The 23,369-nt window shown below is 49.3% G+C and overlaps 1 protein-coding gene across 3 annotated transcripts in view; it reads left to right on the forward strand.

Annotated features, from left to right (window-relative positions):
• The window catches only part of Gan (gigaxonin), a 57,280-nt gene that overhangs the window by 21,907 nt on the left and 12,004 nt on the right, over positions 1–23,369 (forward strand). The window contains exons 2-10 of one of the 3 annotated variants that reach the window (NM_001414939.1): positions 3,099–3,213; positions 6,337–6,687; positions 9,611–9,828; positions 10,039–10,160; positions 12,730–12,842; positions 13,629–13,778; positions 15,239–15,375; positions 16,018–16,146; positions 23,203–23,312. In NM_001414939.1, the coding sequence (NP_001401868.1) occupies positions 3,099–3,213; positions 6,337–6,687; positions 9,611–9,828; positions 10,039–10,160; positions 12,730–12,842; positions 13,629–13,778; positions 15,239–15,375; positions 16,018–16,146; positions 23,203–23,312 (1,445 nt within the window). Of the gene's footprint in view, positions 1–3,098; positions 3,214–6,336; positions 6,688–9,103; positions 9,197–9,610; positions 9,829–10,038; positions 10,161–12,729; positions 12,843–13,628; positions 13,779–15,238; positions 15,376–16,017; positions 16,147–23,202; positions 23,313–23,369 lie in introns of those variants that run through there. The other 2 variants (XM_039097774.2, XM_039097773.2) reach the window with 2 other exon arrangements.

Below are 23,369 nucleotides of genomic sequence, written 5' to 3' on the forward strand. Positions count from 1 at the left end.
CTCCATCTAGGTCAGAGCAACCACACGGTAATTTGGACATGAAAGTTTAGAGCGTTTTTTTGTTTTAAAGGTTTATTTACTTTAAGGTTTGTTTATGAATACCTTGCCTTCCTGTGTGTATGTATGAATGTGCACTATATATGTAGCTGTGCCCAAGCAGACCAGAACAGGGAAGATATTGACTCCTCTAAAACAGGAGTTAGGAGATAGTTCTGAGCAGCCACATGGGCTCTGATACCTGAACCCAAGTCCTCTGTCAGAGCAGTTAATGCTTCTAACTGTAATTCATATTCATTCTCTCTCTCTCTCTCTCTCTCTCTCCCTCTCCCTCTCCCTCTCCCTCTCCCTCTCCCTCTCCCTCTCCCTCTCCCTCTCCCTCTCCCTCTCCCTCTCCCTCTCCCTCTCCCTCTCCCTCTCCCTCTCCCTCTCCCTCTCTCTCTCTCTCTCTCTCTCTCTCTCTCTCTCTCTCTCTCTCATGCTATGGTGTTTTGTTTTCAGACAGGGTTTCTCTGTGTAGCCCTGGCTGTCCTGGCACTAGCTCTGTAGACCAAGCTGGCCTCAGACTCAGAGATCTGTCAGCTTCTGCCTCCTGAGTGTTGGGATTAAAGGTGTGTGCTGTGGCTACCACTATCCGGTTTTGACTCTCTGAACTTTATTAATTTTTTTATCTCACTTATTCAGGAATGAGTGAGTGAGTGGGTGTGCCCCGGTCGGTGTGCCCCAGCACATGTGGAGATTAGAGTACAATTTGCAGAAGTCGTTTCTGTCTGTCCATCAGATTTCCAGGCTTCTTTACCTGCTGAGCTGTCTTCCCTGACCCTGAACAAAGTATGAAAGACATTCATTATAACAGGAGCCTGGGGTAGCAGTAGTTTGGGGAGTCAAAAAGGAACCTTTAAAATGAAGGAGTGACGGATCCAAGCAGCAGCCACAGCCTCCAAGCTGACCTTGCCCAGGACATGCCTGTGGCTCACCGGTGGAACTTGCTGGAAATTGATTTTCTAAGGTGCTTGGAAAAGAGGGAAGGTGACTGAAGGTGGCCTTAGGAGCCTGAGACACAAGATCTGCACTGTGGGAGCCTCCCAGACCATAACTCAGAACCAGGAAGCATGGCCGTCTTGTCTTGCAGTTTCCTTCCTTTTGTTTTGTTTTCACTGCCCTCTCCTGATGTGCTGAATGTCACCTCGCTTGAGGGGAAAATGCTTTAAAAGACCTGGCCCACTTTGACAGAGGAGGCAGAGGGTGAGTTGGGAGCTGAATGGCTGAGCCATCCACACAGTGACTCTGACACACGTCAGGGAAAGGTGGCTGGGAGACAGGCTTACTTGCACAGGTCCATTTGGGATGCTTTGGTATTGCTCAACTCGTCTCTTGACCGAAGGTGGTCTGACACTTCCTTTTCTTTTTTTTTAAACATTTATTTATTATATGTAAGTCCACTATAGCTGTCTTCAGACACACCAGAAGAGGGCATCAAATCTCATCACAGATGGTTGTGAGCCACCATGTGGTTACTGAGATTTGAACTCAGGACCTCTGGAAGAGCAGCCAGTGCTCTTAACCACTGAGCCATCTCTCCAGCCCTGACACTTCTTTTTTATTATAAGGCATATGGATAGACCGGAGTGGAGGGAGGCCCAGTAAACACTAGCTCAGAAAGACAGGTCAGTAAGTAGTCAAGAGATTTAAATATCAAGGGAACAACATTGTCTGAATACCTGCTTTACAGAGCCTTCAGAGCCATTAGCAGGGCCTCCCTCCATCAGCAGGGCCTCCTGTGCTGCCACCTGGCCGCTGACCCAGGGGTTGCTCCTCACCCTTGACCTTTGCTTCCTCTGCTCTTGCAGGCTGAGTGACAGTGTCTTCTCTGTGTGCACGCCTTCTTTTTGGGTTTACCTTGGTGGGCTGGGACACACTTCCCAACCACATTCAACGAAAGGCTGGCGGGTTGTCTGGTGTCCGTGTATAACTGAAAATGTCTCTATTCTAGCCTGGATTTAAAAAACAAACAACTCTCTTGGGCTATGTGTTTGTTGTGTTACATTTGGGTAGGTTTTTTTTCTCTTTTGTTTGTTTTAAGACAAGGTCTCACCATCCTACCCTCCCCAGCCTGGAACTTACAAAGGAATGCTTGCCTCTGCCTGTCACATACTGGGCTTTAAAGTTCATGCCGTTATACCCGTTCGCCCGCACTTTCTTCCTCCCAGCCTTCTCTTTCTCCCAGGCATTCTGCCTTTCCATGTAGAAAGCAGGCAGCTGCTCTGACCTCCATCCCTTCCTGTGGCCTGTTTCCTTCCGGAGGGCTCATGAGAATCCATCCCCACTCTAGCATCCTCAGGCAACCTAATGATCCACCTTGGACTGAGTCTCTCTCCACTCACAAGTACTTGTTAGGGGCTTTTGTCTGTGACCAGGAGACAGTCCTACCTTAAATCCAACCTCCTGGGTTCATCTTCCAATTTTCTTATGGTATCTCACATATTTTCTAACTTTTTTGAGTTTCTATTTATTTTTCTTTTATGCATATTAATTGTTTGCCTGAGCGTGCCTGTGCACCACTTGCATGCAGTGCCCACAGAGACCAGAGGGGGCGTCTGATCTGGGGATGGAGTTACAGGCGCTTATGCTGGGCCTTGTAGACAGTGCGGATCAAACCTAGGTCCTCTGAAAGAGCTGCACATGCTCTTTCCAATGAGCCATCTCCCAGCGCCATTTTTTTTTTTTTTTTTTTTTTTACAGACGGTGTCTCATTGTGTTGTACCCTTGGCTTTCTTCTGACAGCCATGTCAGTTGGTTCATAACTCTTATAACTCCAGCTCCTGGGGGAATCTGATGTCTCTGGCCTCCATGAGCACCTGCACACATCAGGGCACACATGCGTATAATTAAGAACAAATCTTTGACAAAGATGGCGTAGCGTTTGTGTACTGGGACCAATGGTTTTTTAGCTAAAGCTGCGTGTATTGATCTGAGACTAAGTTCTCTGAGTGGAGTATGTTTGCTACCCAATATGTGTTGTGTTATAGATAGCATTCAGTGCATATATTTTACTTGCTTCTGTTGGTTCATAGACATTTTACATTTTTTCCCTTTCTTAGGACAAAGTTAAACTATAATCCTCCAAAAGATGACGGCTCTACTTATAAGATTGAACTTGAAGGGATATCGGTAACGATTATGAGAGAGATCCTGGATTACATCTTCAGTGGGCAGGTATGGCGAGGCCCAGGCAAGACCTGGCAGAGACCTAGCAGCCTTCAGAGTGGCACTGCCATGTCATCATCTGCCGTCGGTGGCATCTCTTGGCATCTCCTCGGTGATGGCCACACATACACTCTCTCCCAGACCCCGTCTCTAAAGCAGCGACACGGTTCGTGCTCTTCTGAGCTCCACCGTCCAGGTTGAGGTTAGAAGAGTGAGGTACACCCTTCAGCACCGCCTCTTGCCCCATCTTGAATCTGGTGTTGCACAATTTCCACTCTGTCTGTCTTCATGGAAGTAGAAGCGTCTCTGTCACTGAGACTTGTAAAGAAACAGTTTTCTTGTAGGACATTGCAACGAAAGGCTCCTCCCATTGAAAGCCACCCTTAGATAGTGGTCATGTGCTTCACCCCACCCCTGCTGTGTCCTCCTGTGTTCCCTTGACTCACTATGCCACATTGTTTCTGGAGATTGATAATATGCAGACAGGAAATGGTAAGCCACCGAACCTCTCTTTTCCTCGCCTCCCAGCCCAGTGCTCTTTATGCACGGAGGTTTTAGCATAGGACTCTTAAGACTTAGCAAGGATATGGAGGTGGTTCAGTGGCTGAGAGAGCTGGCTGCTCCTCTGGTCCCCAGCACCCACAGTGACAGGTGGCTCACAATCACCTGTGATTCCAGCTCCAGGGGATCTTCTGGCCTCCATGGGTGCACATGCATGTGTACACACACTTGCAAGTGGGCACATACATAACACACAAATAGGAATAAATCTTTAAAAAACAAACAGAAAAGACAAATCAGGAAGGCATATTGGCCAGAGAGCAGAGTGGGGTGTTGTATGTTTAGGTGTGTGAAACTGTGTTCTGCCTCATTTTCTCCAAGATCTTGCCCTTTGCCCTACCCATTGGCGCCTTCGCCACTGCTGTTTCCTGCCTCCCCTTTCTAAAAGACCTGTTTTCCCCATGAGTTGTCCAGTGTTTGGAGTGTATCGCCCATCTTCTCTAAATGCATCCATTCTGTCTACACACTTGGGGATTCTGGTCCTGTTGAAGTGTGTGGTGTGATTTCACAGCATTGGGAAAACACAGTTTAGGGAAACTCTTCCCTAAGTGTAAGGCAGCAGTATGCACATGTGTGATTGTTAAAAATGAATGGAGTTAGAGCCCTTAAACCCTAGGAACCCTGCGCGGCAGGAGGAACCAGGCAGCCTGCTCTCACTGGCAGGGTAAAGTCAGTCAGTTGTAAGCACAGCCAGTGACAGCCTGGGATTGTCTGCAGATTGACTGCTGGGATTTGTCCCAGCTTAAACTTTAGAACACAGGTGGCAACATAGGGATGGCAAAGTCCCGAATTAGCATTAGGTGTCATGGGGATGTGGTTTAGTGTGTTTTCACGGATTTTATTAGATACTCTGCAGTTGCTTCCTCTCTGCTGGCTAAATTGTATATTCCTGGGTCTGGGGATGTGGCTGAGTGCTAGAGTCATCCCAGCACGCATGAGGCCCCACCCATAAGGTATTGAGACCTCCTGCATCAAACATTAATTTAAAAAATGCCCTTTAGTCTTGCCTGCAGCCTGATCTTATGAAGGCTTTTTAACAGTACATACATAAAAAGAAGAAAAAGTGGGCTGGAGAGATGGCTCAGTGTTTAAGAAAGAGGACCAGGTTCAATTCTCAGTACCCACGTGGCAGCTCACAACTGTCTGTACTCCAGTTCCAGGGAATCTGACACCTTTACACAGACATACATATAGGCAAAACTAAAATGCACATAAAATAAAAAAATAAATCAAAAAAGAAGACAGTTATTTATGTTTATTTTCCATGGTTCTGTGCTGTTTCTGAGGCAATTGGTAAGCCCACGTTTTTAAGTTTGTGGTATGAAAGTGCATAGAATCTGGTAAAATGGTTTTTGCTAGGCCTTGAACTCCCTTGTTTCTGAAGTAGTGAGGCCTGGGGAGCTCAGTTGTGTGTGGTGTCCTTTACAGCTGCACAGAGACGTGTGAAGCAGGGAGAGAAGGAGGGATCAGTCAGGAAACTGGAGAAAGTTTATCAGAAGTAAAGAGTCGTAAGGGGAGGAACGTTTACATTAGGGGTTTGATCCAGTGGTGGTTTGAGGCTCCAGCATTGAGCAGGGCTACTGAGGAGATCCAAAGCTTGTACCCGCTGGGCAGTCCCCTCGGCAGACAGGAAGAGATAATGCCAATTTCCACTGGAGGCAGAATTCCCATGAGTAGTCAGGTTTTCGTGTGAGTTGCAGATGTGAGCACGTGGGTAGGTTCCCTCAACAGTAGATCATGCTAACACGGGGGCAAAGCCTGGACAGACGCCATAAAAGTCAGACGTATCAGCCAGGTGGTGGTGGCACATGCCTTTAATTTCAGCGCTCAAGAGGCAGAGATAGGATCTCTGAGTTTGAGGCCAGCCTGCTGTACAGAGCAAGTTCCAGGACAGCCCAGGATACCCAGAGAAACCTTGTCTCAACACAGACAAAAAAAAAACAAACAGATCAGACATATGTGCTGGAAGATAAGGCCCCTTGCTGGAGAGATGGCTCAGTGGTTAAGAGCGCTGTCTGCTCTTTCAGAGGTCCTGAGTTCAATTCCCAGCAACCATATGGTGGCTCACAGCCATCTGTAATGAGATCTGGCGCCCTCTTCTGGCCTGCAGGCTACATGCAGGCAGAAAGCTGTATACATAATAAATAAAGCTTAAAAAAAGAAAAGACAAGTTTAAGGCCCAATGATACCTCAGTCTATTGAAAGATGTGCAGTGTATGGTCAACAATACTTAATCATCTTTGACCTATGTCCCTGGGGAGTGGAGACCTGGAGAGATGGCTCAGTGGTTGAGTGCTTTCCTAATCTTGCAGAGGACCTGAGTTTAGTTCTTGGCACCCATGTTGGCATCTCACAACTGCCTGTAACTCCAGCTCGGGGGATCCAATGCCTCTGACCTCTGCAGGCTCCTGCATTCACGTGCTCATACACATAGTAGTTAAAACTAAATCTTTAGAAGGAAAAGAAGTACTTGGGGACTTCCCGTGAGCCAGACTGCTAGGTTAGTGGTTTGGGGTTTTGTTTTGTCTTGTCTGGATGGCTCCAGCTGTAAAGTGTTGGTGGTCATTACAGATCAGGTTGAACGAAGACACCATCCAAGATGTCGTGCAGGCAGCCGACCTGCTGCTGCTGACGGACCTCAAAACCCTGTGCTGTGAGTTCTTGGAGGGCTGCATCGCGGCGGAGAACTGCATCGGCATCCGGGACTTTGCACTGCATTACTGCCTGCACCACGTGCACTACCTGGCCACCGAGTACCTGGAGACCCACTTCCGAGACGTCAGCAGCACAGAGGAGTTCCTGGAGCTCAGTCCACAGAAACTCAAAGAAGTGATCTCTCTTGAGAAGCTGAATGTTGGCAACGAAAGATACGTGTTTGAGGCCGTGATTCGGTGGATAGCACATGATGTAGAGATGAGAAAGGTACCTTCCCTCAGGACATGGCCTCGGGTCTCCATCTTCCCCTCAGGACATGGTCTCGGGTCTCCATCTTCCCCTCAGGACATGGCCTTGGGTCTCCATCTTCCCCTCAGGACATGGCCTCGGGTCTCCATCTCCCCCTCAGGACATGGCCTCAGGTCTCTATCTTCCCCTCAGGACATGGCCTCGGGTCTCCTTCTGTTAGTGTGTGGGTTTACTTCGTGGGATGGGTAGGGATGTGGTCTGTTGCTAAAGCTATCAGTCTCAGGCTGTTAGCAGGGGCCCTTCTGGTCTACCGAGATGGCAAGGAGGAACACTCCCAGTGCTGGCAGTCCCAGGTCCTCAAGTGTCCAAGGTCCAGGTCCTGAACAGACCCAAAGGCCCCGAGAGCCAGGAGCCTGTCCAGGCTACTCAGTGAGACTTGTCGCTGTACATGCTCAGGATGAAGGTATCTCGCTGGGGCTTTGGTGACCAGCAGCCCTGGCAAGTGACAGCTGTTACGATCCTGGGTTTCTAGCAGCAATGGGCAGCAGGACTCCTATCCAGCACCTATAGCTCCTGAGTTGAGACCCGCGGCTCCTACAGGGTTTCATGGATGTCTCTCAGGCCTAGGATATCAGAGATGCTTGGATGTTACATCTCATTGGCTCTCTGGAACTCCTCTAGAAACAGGACAGGCCCACAGTTTCTCTTTCTCCACTCTTCACAACCTTCCTTGTCTCCTGCGTCCCAGTCAGTTCTGGTCACTTGACGGATGTCTTCAAGTGTCTTACTGCTGTTCGCACTGCACGGCCACCACCAGTTCACTTTCCTCCATTCTCTTCTCTGTGTCACAGTTCATTGTGAGCTGTTAAGATCAAAACTTGGAATGAAGGGCCTCTGAAGGAGAACCTTCTGTGGGACACGGGAGAGCAACTCCCAGGAGCTATGAAAAGGTTTCTTCTCCAGCCAGGAAGGAGGTATAGCATTAGCGTTTGGTATAATGATAGCCGTCCTTCAGGACTGTTAGTAAGGTACAGTCCCTCATGTTTGTGTCAGAGAGGAGATGGCTATAATTGTGCCAGTCACAGGGGACCATCATACCAATGGAGGACTGTTTGCACTAACCTCAGGCTGGCCACCGGGGACATGCTTCCACTCTGGCCTGAGTGGAATGGCCCCTGGAGGTTTGACGGATGTCTTCACGTGTGAGGCTTGTGAAGGACAAAGTCCCAGTGCTGGCTGTCTGGACTGTTGGTGGCAGAGCCAAGCTTGCTTCAGCGGCAGCAGCTATGTTGCCTCCCAGAGGCAGCTACAAGACTGTTTAAAGTAGGTGCTTAGCCGACAGCCAAGGAGCCAGGGCACCTGATAAGGCCCAACAGTTGTCAGGTGGTCCCAGTCCCCAGCGTCTTAGCTGATTTGGACAAAAAATTAAAAGAAACAATTAGCCAGGTGGAGGCAGAAGCCTTGATCCCAGAAGCAGGTGAATCTTTGCGGTGAGGAGAGCCAGAGTTATATGAGATTCTGTCTGAAAATGAATAAACGAATAACAAAACCGGGTGGTGGAGGTCTAGGAGTGACAGCCGGTGAAGGGCCTCAGAGAGTCATCAGAACCCAACAGGAAATGGAGCTTGTTCGAAATTCTTCTCCCCAATCACCTGTTTCAAATAAGAAGTGCACTGCGTTGGTTTTGGGGAATGGATTTGGAGTGCGGAATTACACTGCTCAGTGTTCTTGTCAGTGCAGACTCGGTTCTTAGCGATTACCTTGTAGTTTTCAGATCCCGTAAGCCCGTGAGGGTGTACAGTCGGGAACCACGCTGTGGTCTCAGCGCGGTTAGACCACCTCACTGATCCACGTTAGTAACGGTGACACTCGCAGGGGCTGCTTGAAGACCGTGCTCCTCCTTGGCCTGTGGTACCACCCATCTCTTGCCTCTGGGATTCGACATGGCCTGCTTACTAGGGAAGGTGGCAATTCTCTGTCCCTTGGCTAGTCTGACTTCTCAGAGCATGGAAACATATGTTTTAAGTTACTCAAGGGTTCCTCTTACCCACAGAGGCCATACTTGATGGTTAGTTGATCAAACCTGTGGCCAAATCACCCAGAGCATGAGCAACTGCCAGAGATGGCCACCCAGACCACAGATACCCAAAACTGTGAGGTAGTTTTGAACTGTGATCATTGCAGGAATTATTACACAGTTCTGGGGACTTTTTGTTTTTTATCTTTGACTTTGCTGATTTTCTTACAATATTAATGTTGCCCTGTTGCCCGGGTTTAGCACACTGGACTTCTGTCACCATCCTAGGGCTTCCGCAAATGTGGCTTAGTTACACTTCATCCAGGTACTCAGACAACGCAGCGTCGCTCACTTAACCCACTGGGGCGGGACCTGCAGTGTGAGAAAAGCTCTTGAAACATTGAAACCTTTCTTCCCAGAGACTGGAGAACCAGAAAGTAGAGAAGGAGCGCAGAGCAGAGTGGCACACGCCTGTCATCCCAGGACTTGGAGGCTTGAGACAGGAGGAAGGTGGGCTTGAAGGCAGCCTAGATTACAGCAAGACCGTGTCTCAAGAAGGGGGCTAGAGAAATGGCTACGCAGTTAGGAACATCTGCTGTTTTTGCAGAGGACCCAACCTGAGTTCCTAGCACCCACACCAAGCAGCTCACAACAGCTTGGAAAATCAGACACCCTCTTCTGACCTCTAGGTACCTGCACACACACGTGTACACACACACACACACACACACACACACACACACACACACACACAATCCTTTTTTAAATAAGAAAAGGCAAGGAGGGGGCTGGTGTGCATGTTCAGACAGGACTGACAGACACGATAGTATCGGCTGATAGACTAACAGATACCATCTGCTGGGAACCACACAGGGTTTCAGAAGACATGTGTCATCCCTGTCCTGTCCCTCCTCCTGTCTGCAGGTCCACATGAAGGATGTCATGTCGGCACTGTGGGTTTCAGGGCTGGATTCCAGCTACCTGCGGGAGCAGATGCTAAATGAACCCTTGGTACGAGAAATTGTCAAGGAGTGCAGCAACATCCCCCTCAGCCAGCCGCAGCAGGGGGAGGCCATGCTGGCCAGCTTCAAGCCCAGGGGCTACTCAGAGTGCATAGTGACCATTGGAGGAGAGGAAAGAGTGTGAGTGTGTTGGAGGAGGGGTTGGAAGGGGAGGGGGAGGGGCTCCTGGGAAGGGGGAGGGGAGTGACAACAAAAATTGCGGGATAATTTTCTGTGTCTAAAGTATAACATTAGTTAGCTGATATAAATGTTTAACCATCTGTAGAGTACAGAAATTGACAGTGGTTATCATGAGAGGAACTGTAAAACATCATTTATGTATTTCCTTAGTTCACGGAAACCCACGGCGGCCATGCGGTGTATGTGCCCTCTCTACGACCCCAATCGGCAGCTGTGGATTGAACTGGCTCCTCTGAGCATGCCAAGAATTAACCATGGAGTGCTTTCAGCAGGTACCCTTTGTTCAATCTTAGAGCCCTGTCCGAGTAATACATTCCTTCAGGGTTGTACAGATACGCAGGTATGGTTTTTGCCTGATCTTGGTACTCAGGAGGCAGAGGGTCTCTGAGTCTGAGACCAGCCTGGTCTATAGAGTGAGTTCAGGCCAGCTATGGATATGTTGTCGCATACTGTCTCAAAGAAGAGTGTAATGCTAGGGGGATAGCTCAGATGGTTGAGTGGCCTGGGTGTGAGTTCTAATACCACCCAGGACAGTGATGACATATGGGCTCTAGGGATCAAACTCAGGTTGTCAGCCTTTGCAGCAAGCTCTCTTCCCTGCAGAGCTGTATTGCCTGCCCTTTTGTCTTCCTCATCCGCTTATTTTCCCATGTTCCTCAGCTCTTGGATGTCTCCTCGAGCATGTCAGTCCTTTCTCCACATTCTCTGTTTGTCTTTGTCAGCTCTGTCCTTTTTCCTGGGTGTGAGGGGTTCTCCATGCAGTCCTGACTGTCCTAGGGTTCTCTATGCAGTCTTGGCAGTCCTGGAGCTCACTCTATGAACCAGGCTGGTCTTGAACTCAAAGAGATCCTCCTGCTTCTGCCTCCCAAGTGCTGGACTTAAAGGCGTGTATCATTACTGCCCAGCAGCTTCTGTCTTTTTGTCTCTGTCATGGGGTTGATGGTTGATTTTGATCTGTCTCGGTGAGCCTGTTAGTTAGGCCCCACCTTGGGGTTTATTTCTGTGTCTCTCTCTCTGGGCATGGTTCCGTGTGTGTCATTTATTAGCTGTGTGTTCCTCTGTGAGTGGTTCAGTGTGTGTCACTCAGTGGCTGTGTGTTTCTTGGGGTTGTGGTGACATTTGCTGCTCTGTCTTCCTGGTCACCCAGTACTTTAAGCCTTTGCAGCTCTGGTGTTTGCTTCTGCCCTTCTTCCACAGGACCAGAGCTCTTGGTGTGCCTGAGAGCCTTTGCTGGGTGCTTTTACTTGTTCCTAGACAAGTTTAAATCTGTGAGCTGGCCAAGGCAGGAAAAGGCACTTGCCACCATGCCTGATAACCTGAGTTTAATCCCTGGGACTCAGGAAGTGGAAGGAGAGAAACAACTCCTGCAAGTTGTCCTCTGACTGTCATACATGATCCATGGCATGTGCATATATGTACACACATGCACACACTCTACATTTTTTATTTTAATCTTTCGAGAATGCCATACATGAGAACATTATATTACCCTGTTATCTCCAACTCTTCCCATGTCCCATGACCTCCTCTTCTGTGATTTATTTATATGTATATATGTATATATATACATGTATACCTATATAAGTATATATATTTAAATGTATTATAAATATATACCTGTATAATATAAATTATGTTCCTATGTAAACATAGGTATATATGTATGTGTATGTATTTAGATGATAGATAGGTAGATGATAGATAGATGTGTATATAAAATCCCCTGAGTCAGTGTTGACTGTATGTACATGTGTCTAGGGTTGACCATTTAGGATTGGGAAACCTATCAGGGACTCATCCCTGAAGAAAACAGATTCTCCTCAGTATCCATTGACTGTCTCTGGTGTCACCTAGAAGCATATGGGGCCGTATGTGATTTTCCCATCCGTGCTGCTATGACGACTAACTGTGCGCTCAGCTGCTGAGAGTTGAGAGTCCATGGGTGCAGCTTCCCTGGGGCGTCTAAAAGACACTGTCTTGCAGCAGACATCCGCCTTTCAACTCATACAGGCTTTCCTCTCCTCTCTTCCATGATGTCCCCTGAGCCTTAGGTGTAGGACTTGTGTTGTTGATGTCCCAGTGAGAGTCAGACACCCCGGGGTTATTTGTTTCCTGCATTTTGTCCAGTTGTTCTCTGCACGTGTTCTATCTGCCGCAGACAGAAGCTTCTTTGATGAGGCTGAGAGCTGCACTTACTGAGAGAGTGTGTACATCGTCAAATGTGATTTTAAAGAAGGAAGCTGAGTGCTGGTTCGAGCTGGCCCCTTACTTACTCCTTTCTTCATTTGTACAGTGTTGGGGATAAATCTTGGGACCTTGTCTGTGCTCATCTGTGCCCTTACTGACCTCTTGGTGGCATTGCTGCCCCAACAGCAGGCTCGAAGTTACTCTTGCACTCTGTCTGCATGTCCAGTGCCCTGGTCTGAGAGTCCCTGTGCCCTTGAGAATAGGTGTGGACTGTAGGTCAGATGCTGTTGAGACTCAGAGCTAAGGGACAAAGTGAGGAGCTGAGATAGCCGATGGGACACCTTTCCTCCTCTTCCTCTAGGGGAACCAACTCAGAGCCTGTGTTGAATAAAGCCGAATGGCCAGAGTGACTAACAAGTTTGTTAGGGAGGTTAGGGGTGAGGGAGGGGAGCTCTAAATGCCAGGCCACTGCACCATGGCATCTGCTGGAGTGTCCTATCTGTCCCCTGTGCTTCTTTTTTTTTTTTTTTTTTTTTTTTTTTTTTTTGGTTCTTTTTTTCGGAGCTGGGGACCGAACCCAGGGCCTTGTGCTTCCTAGGCAAGTGCTCTACCACTGAGCTAAATCCCCAACCCCGTCCCTTGTGCTTCTTACAGAAGGATTTCTGTTTGTGTTGGGGGGCCAAGATGAAAACAAGCAGACACTGAGCTCAGGAGAGAAGTATGACCCAGATGCCAACACGTGGACTGCACTCCCACCCATGAACGAGGTATGGTGCCCTTTGTCTCCAGGGTGTTCCTTTTCTCTCTGGCAGTTTTACTGGGTGTGGGTTAGCACGTAGGGAAAGAAGAGGTAGCCTGGCCTCGCCCTACCAGGAACCCTGGTCTCTGAAAGCTCCTTCTCCTCCCCATCCCTGCCTCCTCCTGGCCTCCTGCCTAGCACCACCTCCCTGCAAAGACCCTGTTCCTCACCTCCCTTTCTGCTTTCCTGCCTCAGGATGCCTTCCCACCACCTTTCCCCCCCCCCCTCTCTCTCTCTCTCTCTCTCTCTCTGCTGTGCCCCACCTCTGCACACACTGGCTTTACGTGTTCCTAAGAGACTCTACAGCTAGGAATTTTCTGTGTTCTGTTTGGGCTGTGAGTAAATTCCAGCACCTCAGGCTCTGGAATTCTGAGACCCGGGCATGCCCTGTCTTCCCTGTGCCTCTCCTGGCCACAGGTGCTCCACATGACATGGCTTAGCCACCTTTCACAGTCACCTCAGAAACCTGCTTGCCCATAACTGTACAGAAGCAACACCATGGAGCCAGCTGTCCTTGTAGGCGCTCTTCTCAATTCTGTAGGTTAAGCACAGCATCTCTGCTGATGAGCCTGCATCTTTTGTCTCTGGACCTGAGGAGTGACTAGGTTTGTCTGTTGTGCTGAGGAAGCCACACACAGTGAGGAGACATTCCCAGGAGAAGCAGTGTGAACAAGTCTCCTCTTTGCCCGGACACTGGAATAAAATCATGTGGAACATGCACTTTGGCCCACCAAGGTCTGCAATGTCTTTCCAGGCCAGGCACAACTTTGGGATTGTGGAGATTGATGGAATGCTCTACATTCTCGGAGGGGAGGACGGTGACCGCGAGCTGATTTCCATGGAGTGTTACGATATTTATTCAAAAACCTGGACGAAGCAACCTGACCTGACCATGGTTAGGAAGGTGAGTGAGTGAGAGCCTCAGGCTGCTGCTGCTGGCTTCTTTACACACTGGCTTCAGAGCCAGGGTCTCTCTCCTGGGATGGTCGTCGCAGTGGGAAGGCTCCCCCCAGGGCCTCACACAGTACTCTAGTCCTCGGCACACCTCCTCATTTCTTAGTGTGCCTGTGGCACAGCAGGAAATGCTCAGCGGATGCAGGCCCTAGAATTCTGCCTCTGCTGGCAGCTTGCCTTCATGTCTGCAGTCACACATCACAGCAGGAGAGAGCCTGTGCGAGCTTTAGTCTGGCTCAGTGCAGTGGTGCTGTGTTGCACGGTCTGGAGTAGATGCTTTGTGAGTAGCTGGGTTCCCCCCTCCTCCATTCCCAACTTTCTCTGCAAATGAAAGGCTGCAATGGCTTCCTCCTGTGAGCCTCTGTCATCAGCCTCTGTCTGATGGCGGACTGTTCATCCATAGGGCTCTGGTCCAGGCCATGGATATCCTGTCTTCTCTTACCATGTACATTTCTGTCTTAGGGTTTCATTGCTGTGAAGAGACACCATGACCATGGCAACTCTCATATGGGAAATATTTAACTGGGGCTGGCTTATAATTTTGAGGGTTTAGTCCATTATCATCAAGGCAGGAGGCATGGCATGGTCCAGGCAGACATGATTCTGGAGAAGGAGCTAAGAGGTTTCATCTTGATTCACAGGCTGCATAGGAAAGACTGTCACAGTAGGCACAGCTTGAGCCTATGAGACATCAAAGCCCACCCCTCAGTGACACTCTTCCTCCAACAAGGCCACATCTCCTAATAGCACCACTCCCTGTGGGCCTGTGAGGCCATTTTATTCAAACCACCACACCATGCAGCTAAACAATCATGATAGCAACGGAGCAACTTCCTGTTCCAGTATCCTACCTCCTGGGAGTGTAGACTCTGGAGGAAGGAGAGGGATGCTTCCATTCCCCATGTCGCCCTATGTGGTGGACCTCACGGCTCGTGCGCACCGGGCAAGTGCCGTGCTACTGCCTACAATGCCAGCAAAAAGTGAGCTCATGGGAACATTGAGACGGCCCCGTGGGTAGAGGTGCTTTGCGTCAGCTTTATGATATATCTCACCTGATATGTCAGAGTCCACATGGTGGAAGAAGAGAGCTAGGTTTAAAAAAAAAACAAACATTTTATAAGATGGTGGCCTGAAATCCAGTGTAGTGGCAGACCCCTGGCCTGGCCCAGCACGGCCCCCCAAGTAGTAAGGGAAATTGGAGTTGCTGGCTTCTGCTGAGACTTCCAGTGCATGTCACCAGGTGTTTCTTTCCATCCCCGGGGTCCTGTGGGTCATGTTAGAAGGCATCGTGGTTTTGCTGTTAGGAATCAGAGCTTGTCCTATGTATGTGACCATGTTCTGGGCCAGTCCTGTCTGTCCATCCGTTCTGATGACAAATGGTCCCCTCCTACCACTGTCTTTTCCTTTCAGATTGGCTGCTATGCAGCTATGAAAAAGAAAATCTATGCCATGGGCGGAGGCTCCTATGGGAAGCTGTTCGAGTCTGTGGAGTGCTACGATCCACGGACCCAGCAGTGGACTGCCATATGCCCACTGAAAGAGAGGAGGTGAGGCGGGGCGTGAGCTCATCAGTACGCTGCTGTTGATGAGGCCTCAGACCTAGCAGCCCTAAAACAGGAGGCCCATATGCACATGTAACATAGAGCATTGCAGGTACAACAAGCAGTAAATGCTGGGGAGATGGCTCAGTGTTAAAGTGTGTGCTGTGCTGCACAAACATGGGGGCCAGCGCTCAGATCCCCAGCATCCAAGTCAGTGTCAGGCAGGTGGTCCCAGGACTGGAAAGACAAAGACAAGGGGCCCCTAAGAAAGCTGGCTAGCTGGACTGTGCTATCAGCACACTCTGGGTTTGATTGAGAGACCCTGCCTTAATGAATAAGGAATCACTAGTGACATCAACCTTGGGACACACACACACACACACACACACACACACACACACACGTGCCTATACACATCAAGACATAAAGGAATTGGGTTGGGCATGGTGGCATATGCCTCTATCACAGCACTTGGAGACTGCTGAGGCAGGAGGATTGCTGTGAGTTCAAGGACAGTCTGATGTACATCATGAGGTCCAACCTACCCTGAAGTCTCAAAAAAGACCAGCAAACAAAAGAACAGTAGTAGAGGAATTAGGGCTGAGGTCCTGAGTTCTAAGCCAGCACCTGTGTTCTGTGACCCTGCAGGTTTGGAGCAGTGGCCTGTGGTGTTGCCATGGAGCTGTATGTATTTGGAGGCGTCCGAAGTCGAGAGGACATCCAGGGCAGCGAGATGGTCACCTGCAAGTCTGAGTTCTATCATGACGAGTTTAAGAGGTAACCAGTCTGGAGGCTTCCACACCTACTCATGCGCTCGCTCGCGCTCTCTCTCTCTCTCTCTCTCTCTCTCTCTCTCTCTCTCTCTCTCTCTCTCTCTCTCCCCAGTCTCCAGGCTCTCCCTTCTGTCCCCTCACTCCATGCTTCAGAGATGTGTCTTGGCTTTGATTTCCAGTGACATCACTGAGTTCTCTGTTGAGGGCTTGTGTCCACTACGTGCTGGATATTTTTTCAGTGACTTCAGAATTGGTGTCTTAGTTACATCTCTATTGCTGTGGTAAGATGTAAGACTAAGACAGCTTATAGAAGAACGCATATCATTGGGCTTACAGTTTCAGAGGGTTAGAGTCCAGGGAGGTAGAGCAAAGGCATGGTGGTAGAAACAACTGAACAACTGAGAGGTTACATCTTTGTCCAAGAGTTGGAGGCAGAGAGAGAGAGAGAGAGAGAGAGAGAGAGAGAGAGAGAGAGAGAGAGAGAACACTGACGAGTCTCTTGAAACCACAGAACCCATCACACCTCCTCCAAGTCTATACTTCCTAACCCTTCCCAAAAAGTCCCACCAACTAGGGACCAAGGATTCAAATATATGGGTTTATGGAATTTATTCTCATTCAAACCACCATAGTGACTTAAAGAAACAGCGTGGAATCTGGAACTTAGCATATATTTGACATTGTCCTGTTAGTACATATGACTTTGTTTTGTTTGTTTTTGGACACAGGGTCTCTCTATGTATTCAGGCTGTCTGGGAACTCGCTACTTAGACCAGGCTGGCATTGAAACTCAGAGACCCACCTGTTTCTGCCTCCCAGGTGCTGGGGTTGAAGGCGTGCAGCACCACAGCTGGCAGATACGGCCTTTTATGACAGGGCCTTCATCTGCTTTTTCTGCTGCCCAGAAGCTCCACACTGAGCCCTCAGCTAGCTCAGCTCCAGAGAGAGCCTTTGCTGTCTTCTCCCAGCCTCACGCACTACTCAGTCCCTGATCCCTTATCCTCTGCCCATGTGTCTGGCTGCGTGACTGCTAACTGAATGTATACAAGGCAAGGTCCCATGTGGTCCTCCAGCATCAAACCTGACAAGCATCAGATGCTCCGTCAGTTAAGCTGCTGTCTGAGATATTAAAACACTGACGGGATTCAATTGTCAGGACCCCAAAAGAGAGTGAAAGCTGAGTCCTACAGCCTGTCCTCTGACTTCCACACAGCTTGTCAGTGTGTGCGCACAGACACGCACGCACACACAGACATACCCACACAGGGAGACAAAAGCACACAGACACAAACACACAGAGACACACAGGGAGTTATATACAGAGAGAGACACACGCTTATCCACACCAAGACATAGACAGACACATACAGGCACACACACACACAGGCACAAATACCAGAGAGACAAAAACATACACAGACACACACACAGAGACACAGACAGACATAAACACAACACACAGAGATATAAGCACACAACACAGACACAAACACACAGAGACACACACGGAGATATATACAGAGAGAGACACAAGCTTATCCACACCAAGACATAGACAGACACATACAGGGGCGTGCGCGCACACGCACACGCACACACACACACACACACACACACACACACACACACACACACACACACGTAGGGAGCCTGCTGCAGTGTGAGACTCTGTGCTTTGCTCCTGTTACCAGATGGGGGTGCTGTGAGATAACGCCTTGTCTCCTGCCTTTGAGACAAGGAGAATAATGAACAGACCCAGCGTGTTAGCCGAGCATATGAATGTTGCTGGGTCTGTCACGTGTTTTCCATCTCGAATATGTTCAGACATGTCTTTACTTCTGTCATTAGAGGTAGACTGCCAGGGGAATTCACTAGACAGAAAATGAGGAGGCAGCTTCGAAGGCGTTCGCTGCGTGGGGGTGGGCGAGGGATGTCAGGCTTGTTAAGTTCTTTGATAAGCCACAGTGGGGGAGTGCTGTCTGTCTCCGTAGGAAACAGTGTATCAATCTCCCGCCCAGATGAGCCTGAGACAGTCTGTCCCTCTGGATTAACAAGCAGTAGCAGTGTGTTTGGCTTTTGATAAAATACGGACACAAACCTTTTTTTGTGATGACTGACTCCGTGTGTAGTCAGTGTGAGCTGCAACGTGTCAGAAGTCATTGGCTTACGTTTCTGTTCTTTTTGTCTGTTGCCTTGAGTGGGATCAGTCTGACTATAGTGCTTCCCCGGCGTCCCAGGGCAGCCGTATTGTTAGAACCTTGGTCTTCCAGTCAGCCGCTCGGAGTCTGCTCTGAGCCAGAGACTACAGCGCTGTGAATGGGAAGGAGTGTGTGCTTCTTCCTGTCTCTCTGTCTGCCTTAGTTCTTTCTTTCTCTTGTTCTGTTTTGAGGTCTCACTTTGTAGCCCTGACTGGCCTGGAACTCTGTAGTCTGGCCATGCCCCACGGAGATCTGCCTGCCTTTAAATTTATGTCTTATTACTCATTTGTGTATGTGTATATGTGTGCCATGTGTGTGGGTGCTCAAGGGGGTCAAAAGAGGGTGTGAGACCCCTAGCAGCTGTGAGCACCAGACGTGGGTGCTAGGAACCGAACTCAGGTCTTCTTGAAAAGCAGCCAGCACTCTTGACCTCTACCCATGTCTCCAGCCCCATTCTTGTATTTAAAGGTAGTGGGGGCGGGGGCAGTAGATAAAGTACTTGCTGCTCAAGCCTGCAGGTTTTCATTGTCCCTAGCACCCTCAAGGAAGCCAGGCATGACATCGGCCTAGACCCATGTGCAAGCACACAATCACACCTGAGTACATACACAAACACATATGAATACATACACCATCACCCAAAAAATAAATAGAGCTCATGATCTTAAAAACTGTTTTTCCTACTAAAATCCATACATCTCCAGCCTTTGGGTTCCCAGGCTCCCGTTTAGCCTGTAAACAGAGCAGCTGCCAGGACCTCTTGTCAGTGACACACAGGACATTTGCACATTTGTAAAACACTGAGCATGAGCAGAACCAGATGTTCCCCTGCAGCCTGCGAGGCTCAGGCACTGCCAGCCGGTCTTACAGCGAGCACAGAGCACAGGTGCTGAGCGGTCAGCAGACCCCAAACCCACCTGCAGGGTCCCCTCTACACCCACCTGCTGGCCTGACTGTGTTCCCATAAATACTGGCTGAAAAGTCCCAGGCAGCAGCGAGGCAGCGTCCCCTCCTGGGTGTGCACTCTGCACACTGAGGAAGCTGCTGCAGACACATGAAGTGTCTGCCTTAGATGCAAGACCATTCAGATTGTGGTGATCTTTCTTTCCTGTCTTTGTTCCTTATTTTTAGATTAAAACTTTCCTGGAAAAATGCCATATCTTAATATTTTCTATGGTTTCTGGATTTTTTTTTTAAGGCTGTTAAAAAAGAAAAAGAGGAAAGACCACAAAGTACTCCCAAGTCATGGTAAAGACACATGGAGACAGGGGCTTCCCTCCCTCCTCTGGAATTCCCTGAGCCCCTGTGGTGTTCTCAGCTGTCCACACAGCCTCTCCCAGGACTGCCACACTTCTCCTTTCACCCTCAGTAGGGGTCTCTCGGGCTCCTCTCCTGCTGCTGTGTTCTCCCTGTCCTAGAGCTGTTGCATGCGCTGTCCCTTCCTCTCTTCTGCAGAGTAGAGCAGACACTGAGGTCCTCCCTGCACCCTGCTCAGGGCCCTGAGCTGTGCTTAGTGTCTGCTGAATGTCCTCCCTGTCCTGAGGCTGAAGCAGCTCCTGTGACATCTTCCCTTCCTGGGTCCAGTCCTCGTGCTCTGGTTCCTGCTCTGTTAGCACACAGTCCTGTGTTAACTTTGACGTTGTGACCTTTCTGTCGTTGAGAGTACAAGTGCACAGGCATGCCTGGATGAATGCTGGAGACCCAGGAAGGACTAAGTAAAATCCCTGAGCACTCCTGCCCTCCAAAGATAGGAAGCCACCAAATCCGAGGGAAGTGACAGCAGACAAACACGGGAGGCCCATCTCATGGGCACGTCACTTAGAGACTAGAAATGGCTGGACGTGGGGGGCTGTACCTATAATCTGAGTACTTAGAAGACTGAAACGGGAGAATTGCTAGTTCAGACCAACATCCATTAGACTGAGAACTCAGAGGAGAGAATTGAGGAGGACATGTCAGGTCAGTCTTGAAAAGCAGTATGCAGTGTCCTCAGTTCTGGGGTGACTAGGCTGATCGCCATTACTGCCCAGATGGGGTGTATCTGGGACAGACTGCGTCTTCTATCCCAGGCCTTGTTCTGCAGCTGTGGATCTGGCTGATGGTTTTCTCTTCACTCTCCTATCTGCACGGATGTACAGTGGAGGTTTCTACGTCTGAGTCTTATGCGCAGGGCCAGCGGTTAACCTGCGCAGTGTGCGCTCGGGGCCGAGCTAACCGTGTGTGAAAGTCGCTCATCCTGGTGCTCTGAAGAGACACCACACTGTCTGGCCTTGCGAACGTCACACCATTTGGGTCTGATGCTTAGAAGGGAGTTCTTCTCTTGCCTTAGAAAGACTGTGAGTCCCAGGGAGCAGACTCTGCTCACCTTGAATCACAGTCCATCCTGGAGGAGAAACCACCCAGTAACCTGAACAGAGAATGCAGTGATGTACAGAATTACTGAGTAGCCATGACAAGGGATGGAGATAACCCTGACTAGGTAGAATACATGTGTGTACATGTGTGAGCCCTGGTAAGCCACCTGATCGTAGGCTAGACATGTGGCTCAGGAGAGAGCGTGATAGAGCCCCAGGGCCCATCCTCTGTACCCCATAACCTGGGCATGTTATCCAGCACTCATGCAGTGGAAGCAGAAGAACAGAGGTTAAAGGTCACCTTTGGCAGCTTAGCCTGGGCCCTGTCTCAGAAAGTGAAAGGAGGAGGGAGGGAGAGATGTTGAAGGAAAGAGGGGAGAAATACAGTGGCTTAGCTTTGTTTTTTTAATCTTGGGTAAATTATCTTGTTTCTTTGTTTCTCGGAACTTAAAATAAGGAAGCTGTGTGTTTGTCTGTGAAGTTTGTTGAAGTGAGTGTGTTCTGTGTGAGGTGTTTCTTTGTTGGTAGTGGACATCAGAGGCCACAAACCTACAGTGCTGGTTCTGTTAGCTGCTGTGCGGCAGAGTGGAGAGGCCAAAGTGTCCACAGAACGTCATGCCCCGCCCTGGACAGCGGAGCCCCAAGGCTGCTTAGGCAGTGGCTGTGATCTGGCATAGCTGTACGCCGTTAGTGGGAAATGGGTCAGTTTCCTGAGTGAACATTACTACATGGCAAAGCCTAGAATTTATTTATCTCACATGAAGGTCGGAGACCACCTTTGCAGGAGTTGAGTCTACGACACAGAGCCTAAAGAGCAAGCTTGGGCAACAGGCTGAACACCAAACGCCCACGTCTGAGCCATGTCTATTTGCAGTAATGTTTTTATATTTATTTATGTTTATGAGTGTTTTGCTTGTATTATATGTGTACCATGTGAAGGTTAGAAGAGAGCATCAGGGGGTTGGGGATTTAGCTCAGTGGTAGAGTGCTTGCCTAGGAAGTGCAAGGCCCTGGGTTCGGTCCCCAGCTCCAGAAAAAAAAAAGAAAAGAAAAGAAAAAAAGAAAAGAACCGAAGAGAGCATCAGATCCCCTAGAACTACGAGCTACCGTGTGGGTTCTAGGAATTGAACCTGTGTCTTCTGAAAAAGCAGTAAGTGCTCTAACCACTGAGCCTCCTCGCCAGCCCCTGCAGTAAACTTAGACTTGTAGCAACGCCTCAGAAGCCAAGGTGTCCCCGTAAGCCATTCACTTAGCTCCTGACGTTAGCGACCCCCTTGATCAGAACACACATGTGAGCTCTGCAGTCCTAGTCATGTTAGTCCTGCAATGTCACTAGCGTGTCCCTTGCCTCACTTCAGCCTGGATTCTAGTTGCCAAGAGGTGTTATGGTTCCTTGCTGTCCATTAGCCTGTGATAGCCTGTTTCCTGATCTTGACACTTGAAGATTGGTCAGGTATCTTCTAGAATGCTTTTTTTTTTTTTAAGGATTTATCTTATTTTTATTTGTGTGTGGGTTTTCTGAAATGAGCGAGTTTTCTAATAGATATTTTGCAAAAGAAGGTACACAGAGTGGCCAGCAAGCCCTTGCCAAAATACCAACATAGTTGGACTTTAAGGAAGTAAGTCTTCAAAGGGCTGAGGGCGCCGTGACCTGGTGAGCATAAGCGACTGGCATTCCCATGCCTTACTGACTAGAAAACAGAGCAGCACTGTGCTTTGGGAAGAGGACATTTTCTCATCACGGAAGTGGCACCCAGCCACTCCCACTAAGTCCAGCGGTTCCATAAGTCCACCAAAAATGAGGACCAAACAAGGCTCCTCACCTCAGGTCCCTGACTGTTGTGGTCACAGCAGCCCGAGCCAGAAGGCATCCAGATGAATCCTAGCCAGTGTGATGGGGCCCAGTCCTGGGCTGCAGAGAGCTCGGCTGTGTAGAGCATTTGCTGCACTTACGAAGGCCAGGTTCAGTTCCCAGCACCCACACCAGTGGGCTCACAGTTAGCTGTAACTCTAGTTCCAGGGGTTTTGACCTTATCTGCTGACCTCCATGGGCACTGCACTCACACATATACTACACACAGTCATACACATACAATTAAAAAGTCAAATAATCGGGGTTGGGGATTTAGCTCAATGGTAGAGCGCTTGCCTAGCAAGTGCAAGGCCCTGAGTTCGGTCCCCAGCTCCGAAAAAAAGGAAAAAAAAAAAGTCAAATAATCAACCAAGCAAGCAAGCTGCAGAGTGTGAGTGACGGAAGCCGAGCGTGACTGAGTGCCAGGAGCTGTGGTGTGCAGCGGAGACAGCCCCGGTCTGTGAGAGGCACTGACTGAGCCTCTGCTGTCTGTCTTGTCAGTAACTACAGTCAAGGTTCCTGTGAGCAGAGTCGGGGTCAAGAGAGGCAGGGTGCGGTGTGCTGATGGCTTGCCGAGCTGCCTTGTCCGTTTTGTCTTCCTAACGGTGTCAGCTTTACATCTGATTTCCTGAGTTGTCTGTCGGCCTTGCTTCCAGGTGGATCTACCTTAACGATCAGAACCTGTGCATTCCAGCCAGTTCCTCCTTTGTCTATGGAGCAGTCCCCATAGGAGCCAGTATTTATGTTATCGGAGACCTTGACACAGGTAAGAGAGCTGCGAAGCTTTACTGGGGGCTGCTTCCTGTGGCTCAGGGGCGTCGCT

Source organism: Rattus norvegicus, chromosome 19, assembly GCF_036323735.1.
Source record: "Rattus norvegicus strain BN/NHsdMcwi chromosome 19, GRCr8, whole genome shotgun sequence".
Lineage (NCBI taxonomy): Eukaryota > Metazoa > Chordata > Mammalia > Rodentia > Muridae > Rattus > Rattus norvegicus.